The following is a 16,995-nucleotide window of genomic DNA, read 5'->3' as shown; positions in this document are numbered from 1 at the left end:
CAGTGAGCTGAGATCACGCCATTGCATTCCAGCCTCCGTTATATTTTTTTCCTAGACAGGGTCTCGCTTTATTTCCCAGGCTGGAGTGCAGTGGCACAACCATGGCTCACCACAGCCTTGATCTCCCAGGCTCAAGCTAATCCTCTTGCCTCAGCCTCATGAGTAGCTGAGGCTACAGGCAAACCCTACCATGCTGGGCTAATTTCTTTTTATTTTCAGTAGAGACGAAGTCTTGCTATCATGCCCAGGCTGGTCTTGAACTCCTGGGCTCAAGTGATCTCCTGCCTTGGCCTCCCAAAGTGCTGGGATTATAGGCGTGAGCCACCAAGTCCAGTTATTTTTATCTGTTCTTGATTTTTGTCCCATCCTTTTTACTCCTCCTGATTAACCAGAATCATTTTAAAAGCTGCAGGTCAGAGTTCTCAGTAAAAGGTGATAGTTGGAATATATGCATTTATATGCACTCCACCCAAACTTCACCATAGTGATGAAAAGGGATATAAGAGGAGTAAACCCTCAACTACAAAGAATACAGGACAGGAAATGACAAAAGGGAGAGCTGGTGATGACATTTGGGTGCTCAAAGGTAGATGGGCAAATGGCGACTGACTGACCAGACTGGGAAAGCTAAGTGCCTGTGAAGGGTGATAGCCAAAAACTGACACCTCAGAACTTGAAATCAACTAAAACTTGGGGATACTGGGTGCCTTTGAAAGCATAAGTATGGATAGGGCTAGAAACAAGAGAATTGGTTAATGGTCTGTGTGAGAAGTTGCAATCCTGTAAGAGGCCCTTCCCCGCAGAGACAGAAGTCTGGCATTGTCTCTACAGAGCATGCTGGAGGGTTTCTAGGCTCAAAGATATGAGACCAAGCTGGAGACTGGGCACTGTGCCAAAAATGAGGGCTCTGTGACAGTCTTGCTAGGTGAGAGTTTCCCAGCTGCTGCTCCCAGCTTGGCCGTCTCTTGTTTTAGTCTGTCGTTTGATGTGCATCCTCTAGTAGCTTCCCAAAGGGGAACGTGGGCTCCTAGAACCATTTGGCTCTTCCAACACTGACAGCCAGATTTACAGTTTCCTAGGCCAGAGGCTGGAGACTTCTTTTTCTGAAGAAACTGACCAGTCCATGAGAAAAATCCTCCAGATACTGAAATTTGGGGGTTTTCCCAACAAAATAGCCCCTGCAAGCTCCCTGTTCATGGAAGCCCACCTGATGGTAACTTCTCCCTTCCTCCTCTCCACTTCCAAAACACAGGGCTTTGGGCAGCATTTTAATGCCTCCCTGAATATTTCAGGAAAACTCATAAGAAAAACAGACATAGGATACTGAAATAAAGTAGGGAGCAGGAGAAACTGAAAAATAAAGAATCCTTAGAGTTAGTGACATGCACATAGAAAACCAAGCAAATGGCAAAAAGTGCAGTTATTAATTCCAAGGAAACCCAAAAGGTGTACAAGAAAAGATTGCTTATAGCCTGTGTGCTTGACTTTGTGGGCATAGCAAGTTGCCTGTGGAGACTGACTTCATTCACACTCCTCAGGAGAGTGTGTGCTGAATGAGGACAGACCCACAGACCCCCAGGGCGGGGCTCAGTGCCCTGCAGAAGGTAGGCAGGCGTATTTGTCAAGAGACTGTGAACTGCCCATCTAGGGAAGCTTGTCTCTTCCTTTATTTCCTAGCTTAGTTAATGGAAGCACTGGCCACCTGTCTGGCTTCCCTGTGTCTGAGAAAAGTCTTGTGGAGGAGATGGTATCACACAGATAATTACAATACCACAGGTATATAAACAAAGAAGGAACAGCTGGGAGGTTAGGAAACCTTCCTGGAGCAAAACCTCATCTTTGAGTTCCTAGTGTTTAACACATTCTCAGTGCTGAGTAAATGTGTGATTGGTTGAATGACTGGAACTCCTTGAGGAAAAGTGTGGTAGCATCAGCCTTTAAGTAGAGAGGAAAACAGAAAAGATTGTTGGGTCCTGTGGCAAGGAAGAAAAAAGGCTCATGGAACTGAGAGGTGTCCTGGGGACTTAACTGTTAGGTGATTCCTCAGTATTTGACCTTTTCTTTTCTTTTCTTTTCTTTTCTTTTCTTTTCTTTCTTTTCTTTTCTTTCTTTTCTTTTTTTGACACAGAGTTTCTCTCTATTGCCCAGGCTGGAGTGCAGTTGCATGATCTTGGCTCACTGCAGCCTCTGCCTCCCGGGTTCAAGTGATTCTCCTGCCTCAGCCTCCCAAGTAGAGATTACAGGCGTGCGCCACCACACCCAGCTAATTTTTGTATTTTTAGTAGAGATGGGGTTTTACCATGTTGGCCAGGCTGGTCTTGAACCCCTGACCTCAGGTGATCTGCCCGCCTCAGCCTCCCAAAGTGCTGGGATTACAGGCGTGAGCCACTGCACTCAGCCCTCAGTATTTGATTTTGAAGTCTAATGGCCTGAATACCTAAATACTCATGGCCTGTGGAGCTGTTAATCATTTTTATTTTCTGTCCTGTTGGAAGAAAGGTGTTAAGGAAAAGACAGAAGTAATTTATATTTAAAGTAAAGAGAAACTAAGGAGGAACCTTAGTTCCTTAAAGAACCTTTTTTGCTAGACAGGCAACTGTAGAGAAAGGCTTCTCCCTAGCCTAAGGTCCCTGGAAATTTAAACTAACCAAACTAACTTGAAACTAACACCTCACACCTGAATGGACTTGGGAGTAAGACAGCCCTGGGTTAGAATTCTTGTTCCATCACTGTCTGGTAAGGTGACCTTCAGCAAGTGATTTGACCTCTGTATACCTCAGTTTCCTCATCTGAATTATCTAGGGGGTAATAGTACCCACTTTCCAGGGTATTGTGAGACTTACAGGTGACAGTAGACATAGAGCAGGGCCACAGGCTGATAACACACAGGCCCAATCTAGCCGTGTGTTTTATTTGGCTCACAGTGTTTGTTTGTATTGAATTTGTTGCCGGCATTTAAAAATCAGAAAGTTTCACCTAAAAAGTCTGACTGTCAACTTCCCTGTAAAAATACAATTAGGAAACATTGAACTTTATTCCTTTATTAGCAGTTGGCTAGGCAGAGGGAGCTGCCCCATTTCGGAGGGGCTCACCTTCCCCTTTCACCACAGACACCCGCTTCCCACTGTGTAGCCTGCGGCCTGCTTCCTGCTGGTATGTCATTTGCCTGACCCTTGAAAGTAAGTTCATGCGTAGGACCCATTGCCCAGTGAGTGGTTTCCATCATCTTGAGGCCTGGGGCTGGGACAAGAGGACTTTCCAGAAGAAAGATTAGCATGACTTACAGCGCAGACAGTGGTGGTTTTGGCTCCTTGTGCTGGATTAAGGCAGCAGGCACCAAGATGATGACGGTCAGGATGTTTAGATTGTCACATGCATGCACAAGGAGCCATTCTGATTGCTGGAGGGATGATGTCTTTGCCCATACTGTTGCCCACCTCTCTGCTGCTGCGGCTGGAAACCTGGGCTCATGGTGAGTCCTTCCCTCACTTCCATGGCACGCCGTAGCCCAGTTACTCATCTGTGTAAGTTCTTTCTAGCTAGCTCATGACTTCCTTCAGGGTGGTGACCACACGCTTTACATGCTTTATGTCCTTTTTAAAGGCTGTACAGTGTCTGCTTGGAACAGAGTAGGCGCTAAGCAGATGCTGAGCAAATTTAATTTAATTTAATTAAGTGCCGCTTCAGTTACTTCCCATGCGCAGGAGGCAAGGGATGAAGGCAGTTTTCAGGGTTTTTTTGCCTTGAGCTTTGTCTTTCCAGTTTGCAAAATTAACATAAAACCTTCCCTCTAAGGCATTATGGAGGAGACAAAGCTCAAATAATAAATAAAGATGATGTATTATTTCATTTAAATTTACAGATATACCTGGATCTAGTATATGAATTATTTTTAAAACTCCTTAACAAATTTGGATTTAGGCTTATTTCAAATGCATATTTCACTGCACAGAAGGCTTCAGTGATCTGTTTTGCAAAAAGCAAAAAAACTTTGGTAATGTAAACAGCCCCCCTGAACTGATCTGTTTTGCAAATTTGGATTATTTTCTTCAAGTGTTTACCAGTCATCCTGTGTTTATTAAATTGTGCTGAGAAAAGAAAGGGAGAGAAGTAGAAGTTAACTCAGCAGTCTGTCGGAAAATGATCACAGTTGGAAACAACTCACAGAAATTGTGCTCCCTGGGGCTAATGACTGAGGTGGTCAACTGGCTAGGTTTTTCAGGTTGTCACAAGTTCAGCATTGAAAGGGCTGTGGGGTGAAGTAGCTGTGAATGAGATCGACTCTCCTCAGAGCTGTTGCCCCTGTGACTCTATAAAAAAAAGTTCAGTAAGATTTCAGGACAGAAGATCGGTATACAGAAGTCCATTCATTGTGTTTCTGTAGACCCACCATGCACAATCTGAAAATGAAATTAAGAAAACAATTTTGTTCACAATAACTTAGAAATATATTTAACAAAAGAAGTACAAAACATATACACTGTGAAAACTACAAAATGTTGCTGAAGTTAAGATTTATGTAAATGGAAAACATCCCAGGTTCCTGGATCCAAAGACTTCACAGTATTCAGAAGGTGATACTCCCCAGACGAATCTACTGATTCCACACAGTCCGTGTGAGAATCCCGACTGACTCCTCCACAGAAATTAACAGGCTGATGCTAAAATTCACAGGGAATGCAAAGGGACCCAGAGAGCTAAAACAATCCCGAAAAAGAAGAACAAAGTAGGAGAACTCACACTTCCTGCTTTTTAAACTTACTGCAAAGCAGTAGTAATGGAGACAGTGTGATACTGGCACAAGGGTAGACAGATAACCGAATAGAACTGAGAGTCCAGAAATAAATCACACATCTATGGTCAAATGATTCTCGGCAAAGGTGCCAAGACCATTCGATGGGGAAGGCGTGGTCAGTCATGAAAGGCCGTGACTGTATGGTTCCATTTATAGGAAAGTCCATAATGGGGGAATCTGGAAGTAGATTAGTGAGTGCTTAGGGGAGGGGTGCAGGGAGACAGGAGTGAGAAAGGGTTTGAGGTGATGAGAATGTTCTAGAATTGATTGGTGATGGATGCAGAGGCCTGTGAATGTAGTAAGAAACCATTGACTTGTACAGATAAATTGATGAATCGTGTGATATGCAAATTATATCTCAATAAAGCTATTAAAATTTTAAAAAGTAAATAATATCCAAGAAACCTAGCAAGGTATAGCAAATTAAATTATGATAGTTAAAATGGCCAACAGGAACAGTTTAAAAGTTAAAGTAGGATTGATGTATACAAGCTAAGAGAAAAGAAATGAACCATATGAAGAATGATTAAAATGCAACAAATAAATACAAAGGTTTAAAGGAGCTTTGAAACCAAAAAACTGGAATTAAAAAGAATCAAGATTAGAAAAACAAAAAGGATAAAAGGTGAACATGAACAGAAAAAGAGCAGAAAAATATTTTCAGAAATTTTAAAAGCCTAGAAAATTGATTATGCTGGAGGGAAAATTGTTAAAATAGTTAAAAAGTGATTAAAGAATACTAGCTTAAAAAATGAATAACAGAAATAAAAGAAAGACATGTTAATATGGCAGAAGCTCTGTTGAAAGCCAGAACTTTAAACAGGGTTAAGAGCCCCAAAGGTGTGAATTTGTGGGCTGAGTAACTTTTGCTGAGTCCTAGGCAGCTCTCTCGAGGGGACCCAGACACCTGGGGAGCACCCTTTGCCAGGAACTGGCCTCTTCCCCGCTGACCTCCCCCAGGAAGGACCAGCCACTCAGTCCTGCAGACAGCAGGAGCCTTTGGCCTCCCTCAGCAGGGAAATGTGTTTCTCAGAAGAGCACACTGGGGACAGGTAGGAGGAGCATGAGGACTGGGGAAGAGAAGCAGGCTGGAACAGGATGGGTGACTGGCCACACGCTGAGGGAGAGGCCCTAAGATTTTCTCGCAAGACCTCTTTAAGGTGTAGCTAGCTGATGCCTTTACAGGCTGAGAAGGGAATGCTCCCTGCGCTAGGAAGAGTCGAAGGCAAGTGCCAGAACTTGTGAGCACAGGAAATGACCGTACAGGGTGAGGGCCTGGCAGCGGAGGTATCCATGGGGCCAGTGCAGGGACTGGATGTTTCTCAGTGACGGATGTGGCCTCCTTAAATAGCACCTGGCTCAGAGCCCTCAAGAGAGGTTCGCTGCTGCTGTTAGCACTGCACAGTTGACACCAGCCCTTCCCATCTATTGATCACGCTTTAAGAGCATTGGGGAGGCTGGGCGCTGTGGCTTAGGCCTCTAATCCCAACACTTTGGCAGGCCCAGGTGGGTGGATCACTTGAGGTCAGGAGTTCAAGATCAGCCTGGCCAACATGGTGAAACCCCATCTCTGCTAAAAATACAAAAATTAGTTGGGCATGGTGGCAGGTGCCTGTAATCCCAGCTACTTGGGAGGCTGAGGCAGGAGAATCGCTTGAACTGGGAGGCGGAGGTTGCAGTGAGCTGAGATCGCACCTCTGTTCTCCAGCCTGGGCGACAGAGCAAAACTCCATCTCAACAACAACAAAAAAAGCACTGGGGACCTCAAGTCAGCTACTAACTCAGCCCAAGGGTTTAAGGAGGTGATTGACTCTGAAGCTGTATACCAAGAGCGTTTATATAATTTTCTAAACCCTTGTAAACCCCCACGTGTACTATTGTCAGTACCCTTGTTTCCTTGTACAATTAGTGAGAAAAACCTAAGACCCTGTGGGCTTGTCTAGAGGCACTAAGAAGAGGAAAGAACTGGGTGAGATGCCATATTGTTATCCCATTTTGTGGTCAGTCTTGGAGTGGGGGGAAGTAGAAAAAACATCGAGATGACATTCCAGGCAAGGCTGGCTGGGCATGGTGGCTCATGCCTGTAATCCCAGCACTTTGGGAGGCCGAGGCAGGTGGATCATTTGAGGTCAGGAGTTGGAGACCAGCTTGGCCAACATGGTGAAACCCCATCTCTACTAAAAATAAAAAATTAGCCGGGTGTGTTAGCGCACGCCTGTAATCCCAGCTACTCAGGAAGCTGAGACAGAAGAATCGCTTGAACCCAGGAGGTGGAGGTTGCAGTGAGCCGATCACGCCACTGCACTCCAGTCTGGGTGACAGAGTGAGACTCCATGTCAACAAAACAAAACAAAACAAAACCAAACACAAGGTCTCACTCTGTCTCACCCAGGCCAGAGTGCAGTGCTGTGATCATGGCTCACTGCAGCCTTAGCTTCGCAGGCTGAGCAATCCTCCCACCTTAGCCTCCCAAGTAGTGGGACTACAGGGGTGTGCCACCACACCAGCTAATTTTTTTTAAAAATTGTTTTTTTTGTAGAGACGGGATCTTGCTTGTTGTCCATGCCAGTCGCGAACTCTTGGGCTCAAGTGATCCTCCTGTCTTGTCCTCCCAAAGTGCTGGGATTATGGGCGTGAGCCTCTATGTCCAGCCTTGTTTCTTTCATTCTAGTCCTTCTAAGCATGCAATCCTGTCAGTAGTATTTTCTTTCTTTCTCTCTCTTTCCTTTCTTTCCTTCTGTCTCTCTCTTTTTTCTTTTCTTTGCTTTTCTCTTTTCTCTTGCCCTCTTTCTTTTTCTTTATTTCACTGATGAGAAAACAGAGGCACAAGTCCCTTGCCCAAGGTCACAGAGCTGGGCAGTGCTGGTGCAGGGATTTGAATAGAGGATCGGTTACTTACTCTGCTGCCTCCCATGTGAGACTGGGCTGAACTCAGGAGGAAGTGGAAGTTGGGTAGGTGAGTGCTTGGGGCCTGAGCCTGGCTGGGACACTGGCTAAAGGTAAAACCAGCCTAGGACAGCTCCCTGGGGCCTGAGGGTCTGCAGATCTGGACTCCCTTCCAGGCCTCCCTCCCTCCAAGCCAGCTTCCATGTCCACTGCAGAAATAGCTTCCACTCAGTCCCAAACATCATGCCTACAAAATAAACAAGAAAATATGCTATGGTTGGCATAGAAACCTTCCACAGCTACCTTTCTCCGTATCCTCACCTTCATTCCTGCCCTCTCCCCTCCCCTTCCCCAGTAGGCCCCTTCTTTTCCACCTCAGTGCCTTTGCTCATACCCTTCCTTTTGCCTGGAACACCTGTCTTCTTCTGCCTTATCAGACAATTCTTAGTATCCTTTACTGTCCCACCCAAATGCCACCTCCTCTCTCTGCTGTCCCCTGGCTAGCCCCATCCTGTCTCTTTCTCATTTCCAAACTCTGTGCATGCTTAAAGCGGGGTCCTGAGGGTGTTATAGCACATTTCCCAGCATGGCTGGCTGGCCCTGCTAGTCTGCTAGTAGTCAGCCAACCAGAGAGCATGCGTTGAGTGCCTAATTTGCCTCAAGTGTTACGCTAGGGCCCTTGAATGCATTCATTAATTTAGTCCTTACTACCAGCTTATTCTAGGCATGCTGTTAGAATTACCCTCATTTTACCCATGAAGAACTTGAGGCTCAGAGAGGTAAGGAGCTTCCCCATGGCTGAGCCAGAATTCAAACCCAGGCATGTGAAGCCTGAGCACATTGTCCTTCCTATGCTGCCCGCCGGCCTCTCTCACACACACAACCTTTTGTAGGGGCAGGAAGCCTGTCTCTTTCATCTGTACGTGTTCTGGGCCCAGCACAGAAGAAATGGTTGTGGAATCAAATCGAATTAAAGGCCCCAAGCACTCTCTGGTATTTTCAGCCCAGGTGACTGGGTATGACACTTGATCCTCCAAAGCTGTGCATTTCCAAGGTTGTAGTAACGATCAGAGTTGTAAAAGCAGTAGCAAACATCTACAGAGCACTACCTCCATGCCAGGCGCTGTCCTAAGGACTCTATGAGGAAGATACTATTATTGTCCCTATTTTATAGCTGAGGAAACAGGCCTAGAGGCCATATTACACAGCCAAGTTATACAACCAGCAAAGGCTACTGGAGGCAGGCTAACACCAGACAGACTGACTCCAGAGCCCATAATATAACCTGTACCACCATTGCCCTGGGGTGTGTGCTGCAGCAACCCCACCTCCGTCATTCAGTGTTCCCTGAATTCTGTGCTTTCAGCCTCTGGCCAGGCGTGTGTGTGTGTGTGTGTGTGTGTGTGTGTGTGTGTGTGTGTGTGTGTCTTGGGCGGGGGTGGTGGGGAGGTAACACTGAATTTACGTGACGTCTGCCTGGCTTACCAGTAGGACTTTCCCATTGCTTGTGACCCTTAAAGAGGAAAGCTGCCGTGGGGTTCGTTTGTTCCCAACTTGCTTTTCTTTCCTGGGTTGATCACAGTTGAGAGCGCCATTTTGCCAGGGGGCCAGATGGATTTTTCACTGGGAATGGGAGAAACACAGACTCTTGGTTCCGCCTCACAGCTACTCTGGTTTTTCCTTTACTATGAATCGTGCTTCTGATGGAAATTTGAAATTCTAGCCTAGCCAGGTGGCCTAGTGTGGAAGGCATCGGTTAGATCACTTGACCACTCTGAGTGTCAGTTTTCTTTTTCTTAAAATGGCAATAATAACTTGCAGAAGCCACGTGATGAGTAAGTAAAATCACTTCCGAAAACACCGAACACAATGGCTGGCTCATACTAGGTGCTCCTTAAGGAGTCACTCCTTCTCTTTTTCTCTTCTGGGTCTTCAGAATGTCTGAATGAAGTCCATCTTGGATCCTGGACACAAAAGATCTATGTGATTCCTTTGTGTTGGACTGCTAATATTGGCATGCCATGTCTTTAAAATGCCTGAAACTCCTCGTGCCTGTGAGCGGGTGCTGGTTGTATCTCACCTGCCTTTTGTTCCTGGGAAGAAAGCCCTGTGTCCAGGGACCAGGAGTTGCCATTAGCCAAGTCCCCAGTTCCTCCCAGGGGAATTGCTGGTCACTGAGGTGGCAGCTTAAATGGGGCAGTAGGCCTCGCTCACCCTGGATGACGTGCGCTTATTCGGGTCTTGCTCTGCCCCTGTGGCTTTTGGCTTTAGCTGACTTGTAGTCTGGAACAGGCACCTTCAAAAAGGCAAATAGGAGCCAGAGGGATTTTAATAATAAAAACTGAAATTCTGAGCCTGGTAAAACTCTAGAACTGTGGGAAAGGCACACAGGGCTGGTGGAACTCCTTCCAGATGGTCACTTGGAATCACAAGGCACACACTACACTGTTCCGTTGTTTACCTGCCTAATCTCTTACCGTTCTCCCCACAAGGCTAAACACTGTCACCAGCCCTAGTTTTCAGGCAAGACACTTGAGGCTGAGGGAGGTCAGCCACCTTGTCCAGGCCCACCCGACACAGCAGCAGGGCTCACAGCCAGCTCTGTGGCAGAGAGTCTGGCTTCCCCACCACAGTGCTGGGCTGCCTCTCCAGCACAAGGTTTTCCAAAGGAAAGATGTGCACCAGGCTTAGCTTGGTGACCCATGACTATAACCCTCTACTTTGGGAGGCCAGGGTAAGAATGTCACTTGAGGCCAGAAGTTCTAGACCAGCCTAGGTGACATAGCAAGATCCCGTCTCTACAACAAATAAAAAAAAGATCCGAGCATGGTGGTGTATGTCTGTAGTCCCAGCTACTCGGAGGTGAGGTGGGAGGACCATGTGAGCCCTGGAGTTCGAGGCTGCAGTGATTGTGCTGCTACACTCCAGGCTGGGCGACAAAGCGAGACTTTGTCTCAAAAGAAAAAAAAAAATATATATATATGTGATGGCATGGGGAAAGGAAAATGTGTCTGTGATTGGCATGTTGTGAAAGAGCAGAGCCAGACACAGCTTGGGTAAATAAAACAGGGCTTATTTGCTGGGCGGATACAGAAGAGAGTCAGAGCAGTTGGGATTCACAGCAGAGAAATCAGCTATGCCCTGTGGGGCAGGCAGAGCCGCAGATCCCATGGCCAAAATATCCGGAGAGTCACTCCAGGCCTGGAAGCACAGCCGCCTCACACTGGGCCCAGTCTCAGCTGTGGCCCACCCACAGCACCCACTCTGGGTCATGGGTGCCTTGTGGGTCCTGGGGCTGATGATGCCTATTGTTCTGTTGCACAGAACAGCTCATAGTCCTCTGGCATCGCCCTCAGCCTCCATGGCCAACAACTGAGCCTCATGCTGAGAACCAGAGCAGGGGGGCGCCTTCACACGAGTCTCTAGGAGTCAAGCCATCGTGACCAGAGGGCAGCTTTGGGGCTTATCCCACAATAAGGGGGGGCCCGCCACCTTGAATGCCACTGATGTTTGTAATGCCTCTCCCCTGTGCTAGGTGCTGGTGGTACTATTCAGAATAACTCCCCTACTGGCCAAGTGCATCCACTGCAGGCTGGCAGCCTGCGCTCACTGACATCCTAGCTCTGCCACTACATAGCGCCATCACTTTGAGCAAGTGCCTTAGCTTCCGCATCTGTGAAATGGAGCTTACAGGGGCCTGCCTGCCTTGGGGTTGTGGGATTTTATGGGTTAATTCATGTACCGCCCTTGGCATGGTGCCTGGCTCCCAGCAAGTGCTGGGTGGTCATGTTGAGGGATTGCTCCATTCCAGCCTCTGTACAGATGCTGTCTCAGCCATGCTAACATTAACCCCGTGAGACAGAGAACACTGTCATCCCATTTTGCAGATCGGAAAACAAAGAGTCATACTTGGTAATTTCCCCAAAGTCACAGACATGGGGAGCTATGGAACTTGAGATGGAAACACTTCTCTGCCTGGCTCTGGAGCCCAAGTTCACCCCTACCTTCCCTCCGAACGTTTATTCAGGAGGTAGTTGTGCCAGTTGTTGGAGGCTGTGATGGGATGGATGTCAGTTGCTCCACTAGTAGAGAGGTGAGGACGGTGAACCAACTTGGTGGGGAGAAGAAGGGGTTTTTTTTGTTTTTTTTTTTGTTGTGTTTTGTTTTGTTTGAAACAGAGTCTCACTCTTGCCCAGGCTGGAGTGCAGTGGTGTGATCATAGCTCACTGCAACCTCAAACTTCTGGGCTCAAGCAGTCCTCCTGCTTCAGCCTTCCGAGTAGCTGGGACTACAGATGCACACCTCCAACGCCTATAGCTAATTTTTTGTATTTGTTATGGAAATGAAGTCTTGCTCTGTTGCCCAGGCTGGTCTCAAACTCCTGACCTCAAATGATCTGCCCACCTCGGCCTCCCAAAGTGCTGGGATTACAGGCATGAGCCACTGCTCAGCTAAGATCAGAAGCTTTGAAGACTATGAGGCTTTTTCTCTTTTTTGCCCACTGAGTCATGAGTTTACTAGTACCGTTTCTTGCCTTCCACCCATGTTTATTTTGAGAGCTGTCCTGTGTATCTTTTCCTAGCCAATTAGCCTCTTAAGGAAGCTTAAAAGGAGAAGAAATGGCGCTGGGCCACTGGCTGAGGGCGCCTCAGGTCTGACTCCCCCAAGTGCTGTGTCGTGCTGCTGCAGGCAGAAGCCAGCGTCCCTGGCGCCGCGCCGCTCTTCTATTCTCAGTCACAGGGACGTTTTGAATCAGGGGCGTCTAAACCAAAGGTTTAGAGCCTGGGCTCCAGAGCCAGACTGCCTGGTAAATGCCACCTTCTCACTGGCAAAGGGGCATTTGTTTGTGTGAATTCCTTGGCTCCTTAGTGTTCTCATGTGGGACTGGAATGATCACCCTTACCTCCTCAGGCCATGGTGAGGGTCAGTTCATAGCGCACACAGGGAGCCTAGGACAGCATCCAGGATGTAGTAATGGATAAATGGTCGTAGTGTTATTAGGAGCCATAGGTTGCTCATGTGAGCAGCATGGTGGGATGGGGGTTGGGAGGGGCTTGTCTAGAGGACAGTCTAGGGGGGAATGGCATGGTGGTCTTGTCTTCCTGTGTGCTGGGTGTGTTGACCACCAGCTGCTACAGGTGCTGCTTTTAGAAAGGGAGCCTGGCACTGTGACCCTGTCCCAGTGCCCGAGCCTTCAGATAGTTCTTGCTCATGTCCACAGTCCCGAGAGTCTCCTTGTCCCCATACTTCCCCTCCTGATTGCTTAAGCCTCCCATTCTGAAAGAGAGGGATTGCAGGAGAGGGCAGGGCAGGGGCCTGGAGCACAGGGCAGAGCCAAGAGGGACGGCAGGAGCCCCGGCGGGGAGACAGCAGAAGCAGAGGCTTCAGGCTTGTGCCGGGGCCTTAGATTGCCTCTAATGAAAAGCCGTGCCCTGGGGGACTTTCTGATGCTGTGAGGAGTGGAGGGGTCAGCACAAGGTTGGTGCCTGGGGACCACTTCTGCTGGCCGCTTGCCCTAGGCTGGCCCCCGTTAGAGTGTCTCCTGAGGTCTGTTGAGTTCCAGGCATCTCCTGAGTTCCAGGCCCTGAGATGCTTATTTGTGAACTTCAACTGCAAGCCACATGCTCTGCCCCCAAAAGAACCTCCTGCTCGAGTGGAGGTGGTTGGGCCTGACTTTCCTCGGACCTCAGTCTTCTGTGCTGTTGGGGATGGCATTTCACACTTCACGGGCAGGGTTCTGTACTAGAGGGCTGGGCTCTAGGGCCAGCGTCAGTGCCCACTCCTTGCCGTAGCACCCAGGATTCTGTGCATCGATGTGCTGATGAAAGCTGGTGGAGAAGCTGTCCCTATTATTCTTATGACTACTGTAACAAATTACCACCAACCTAGTGACTTCAAACCACACAGATTTATTGCTATCTGAAATGGCTTTTGCTGGGGTAAAATCAAGGTGTTTGCGGGGCAGTGTTCCTTCCGGAGGCTTTAGAAGAGAATTCATTCCCTGGCCTTTTTTGGTTTCTAGGAGGCACCTGCATTCCCTGGGTTGTGGTCCCTTCCTCTGTCTTCAGATCTAACAGTGTAGCCTCTTCCAGTCTCTCACTCTGATCCTACTGCCTCTCTTTTAACGACTTTTTGTTGTTGTTGTTTAGTGTTTTATTTTGAGACAGGGTCTCACTCTGTCACCTAGGCTGGAGTGCAGTGGTGCGAGCTTGGCTCACTGCAACCTCGACCTCCCAGGCTCAAGCAATCCTCTCACTTCAGCCTCCTGAGTAGCTGGGACTACAGGCACATGTTACCACACCTGGCTGATTTTAAAAATTTTTTGTAGAGTTGGGTCTTGCTGTGCTGCCAAGGCTGGTGTCAAACTCCTGGGCTCAAGTGATCCTCCCCGCTTTGGCCTCCCAAAGTGCTGAGATTACAGATGTGAGCCACCATGCCCAGCCTAAGGACTCTGTGATACTACATTGAGCCCACCCAGATAATCGAGGATAATCTTACCTCAAAATTCTTAACTTCACCCTGGCAACAGTGACCCTCAAAAATCCACAATGCCTTAATTTAATCACTTCTGCAAAGTCCCTTTGGCCATGGAAGGCAACATGTTCACATGTTTTGGGGATGAAGACATGAACATCTTTACAGGGTGGTTGTCCCGCTCCAGGTTGTCGCGTATCACAGGATATCTTGGTGTTCATGTTGGAGACCTATGACCGTGACTGAGTCATTTTTCCCGTCACTTACAAGCTGTCAGGAGCTTGGACAAGTTATTCAACCCCTCTGTTCCCTAGCATCTTCATCCGAGGGTTGTTGGGACCAAATGACTAGCTCATGTCAAGTATCAAGAAGTCCCCATTTTTCCTTGTACCTTTTCTAGTTCTTACCTACATATACATATATCTTTCTCTCGTTATAGCCGTAGGCACAAGTTTGTTGTTTTTTTCGCATGTTTTACTTTTGTAGGTTGCAATATAGATGCATCACACAGTGTGATGATTTGAATGCACACACTAGTCCACAGAAAGTGAGGTGGCTGGTAGGTATGCCACCCCTCCACCCCCATTGCTGGTTTTTTTATAGTATGCATAAGATCGCTCTGATGCTATAAAGAGTGCTGTAGTAGATCTATTAGTACTGATAGGCTTTGCCTCTTTTTGAGTTGTTTTCTTGGAATAAATATTTACACTTGGAATCATTATAAAATCCCCTTGAAATGCTCTAGAAGGGTTATACAGCTCGTTTACACTGCTGCCACACCTTATTGGCAGTGAGTATTAGCTTAAAAGGAAAAAGATGTTTTTCATCCTTTTGGCAAATACTGCTTGCATGCCTCCTGAGTGTGGGCCGTGTCCTGGGTGCTGGGAAGGGAACAGGAAGAGACAGGCACGTCTCCTGTTGTCATGGAGCTGGTCTCCAGCAGGAGACGGTGACTGACTATTGATTTAACAGGACTAATAGCACCTCATTATTCCTTCCATTTGCATTGCTTTCTTCACTCATTCTTCTAAAAACAAAAAGCAGCTTTATGGAATACATTTTCAGGTCTTGTGGCCCAAGATGAGCCATTTTTAAAAGTCCAGACACGGTGATATGTGTGACCTTTGTGGGGATCTCTGTCTCTGCTGACACGTGCTGTGATATTTCGGAACCCCTCACCTCCCCCACGCAGCGCTGCTTTCACTCATTGCTGGCAAACCCGTGCTTGTGTTGCCAGGGACCGACGTCATGGTTCGGTGCCTCAAGCTGCTGAAGGAATTTAAACGGAATGACCATGATGATGACGAGGACGAGGAGGTCATCTCCAAGACAGTGCCTCCAGTGGACATTGTGTTCGAGCGGGATATGCTCACACAGACCTACGACCTCAGTAAGTCTTGTTCCCATGCCAGCTTGGATATGGATCCCGAGAATTTGAGTCAAGAAGCGCTTTGCCCACATGTCGAGAGAGAGCTCTGCTATAGAGAATGTAATACAATGGGAAGTGCCTTGGTTCCCCAGAAGGGTTTAGGCTTCAAGGTCAGATTGGAGTTTGAATCCTTGCTCTGCCACTTAGCCATATGACTTTAATGAGGTCTCTGAGTCCCATTTCCTCATCTGTAAAGCAGGCATCTTAGAGTTCTCCAGAGACACAGAATCAGTAGGAAAAATAAACATAGATATATGAGAGGGAGCTTATTAAGGTAATTGGCTCATGCAATTATGAATGCTGAGAAGTCGCACTAGCTCGTCTGCGAGCTGGAGGCCCAGGGAAGCGTCAGAACTAGGGAAGCGGTGGGGGCAGGTCCCAGTTACCTAAGGCTGGAGAGCCTGGAGTTCTGATGGCCAAGAGCAGCAGAAGAGGGGGCTGCAGCTCCAGAAGAGAAAGAGGGCAAGTTCGCCTTCCTCTGGCTTCTTGTTCTGTCTGGGCCCCTGGCTGATTGGATGGTGCCTGCCTGCATGGAGGGCAGATCTGTCCCACTTAGTCCACTGAGCTACACACCAATCTCCTTCAGAAACACCATCACAGACACACCCAGAGATAAAACCTGACCAGTGATCTGGGTATCCCTTAATCCAGTCCCATTGACACCTAAGGTTAACCATCACATGGTGAAAGCATCCACACTAGCACATTATGAGGATAAATGACATCAAATTAAAAGAGCTGCTATAGGGCCTGGTGCATAGAAAGCACTGAGAAGAAGAAAGCTATTACTATTATTATTCAAAGGTTCAAGAGCTACCTGTTGTTTTCTAAGATTGGTCTGGAGTTACCACAGGCCCAGAATCTATGATGAATGGGCAAAGAAAACATTCTCTCCCATTCCTAACCCTTCCCCCAGGTCCCCTAACTTCTGTGTGGGACATCAGTGACCTAGTGTCACAGGCGGTGTGGCCTCAGGTTCCTGCAGGGAGGAGGACAGAGCAGAAGGTGAAGTGGCTGCAGGGGATCTGATTGAGCTGTTGGGTCGGCCCAACCTTTCTGGAGGGCTGTTTGGTAGCTCCCTTGACGTCCCTCAGAATGGGTTCCACACAACACAGCTGGGGAAATGCTGCCCTTAACCCTTTCTTTTTTCTTTTTTGAGATGGAGTTTGACTCTGTCGCCCAGGCTGGAGTGCAGTGGTGCCATCTCAGTTAACTGCAGCCTCCGCCTCCCAAGTTCAAGTGATTCTCCTGCCTCAGCCTCCCAAGTAGCTGGGATCACAGGCATGTACCACCGTGCCTGGCTAATTTTGTATTTCTTTTTTTTTTTGAGATGGAGTCTCGCTGTGTCGCCCATGCTTGAGTGCAGTGGTGTGATCTCGGCTCACTGCAAGCTCCGCCTCCCGGGTTCACG

At 47.8% G+C, this 16,995-nt stretch overlaps 1 protein-coding gene across 2 annotated transcripts in view; it reads left to right on the top strand.

Annotated features, from left to right (window-relative positions):
- GTF3C1 (general transcription factor IIIC subunit 1) overlaps positions 1-16,995 on the top strand; it is an 88,848-nt gene that overhangs the window by 22,764 nt on the left and 49,089 nt on the right. For both annotated transcript variants that reach the window (XM_008959898.4, XM_008959899.5), the window contains exon 7: positions 15,393-15,545. In XM_008959898.4, the coding sequence (XP_008958146.2) occupies positions 15,393-15,545 (153 nt within the window). The remainder of the gene's footprint in view (positions 1-15,392; positions 15,546-16,995) is intronic.

The sequence above is a fragment of the Pan paniscus genome, chromosome 18 (genome assembly GCF_029289425.2).
Source record: "Pan paniscus chromosome 18, NHGRI_mPanPan1-v2.0_pri, whole genome shotgun sequence".
Taxonomy (NCBI): domain Eukaryota; kingdom Metazoa; phylum Chordata; class Mammalia; order Primates; family Hominidae; genus Pan; species Pan paniscus.
The sequence above is the reverse complement of the archived record's forward strand: the minus strand, read 5'-3'. Positions and strand labels throughout refer to the sequence as shown.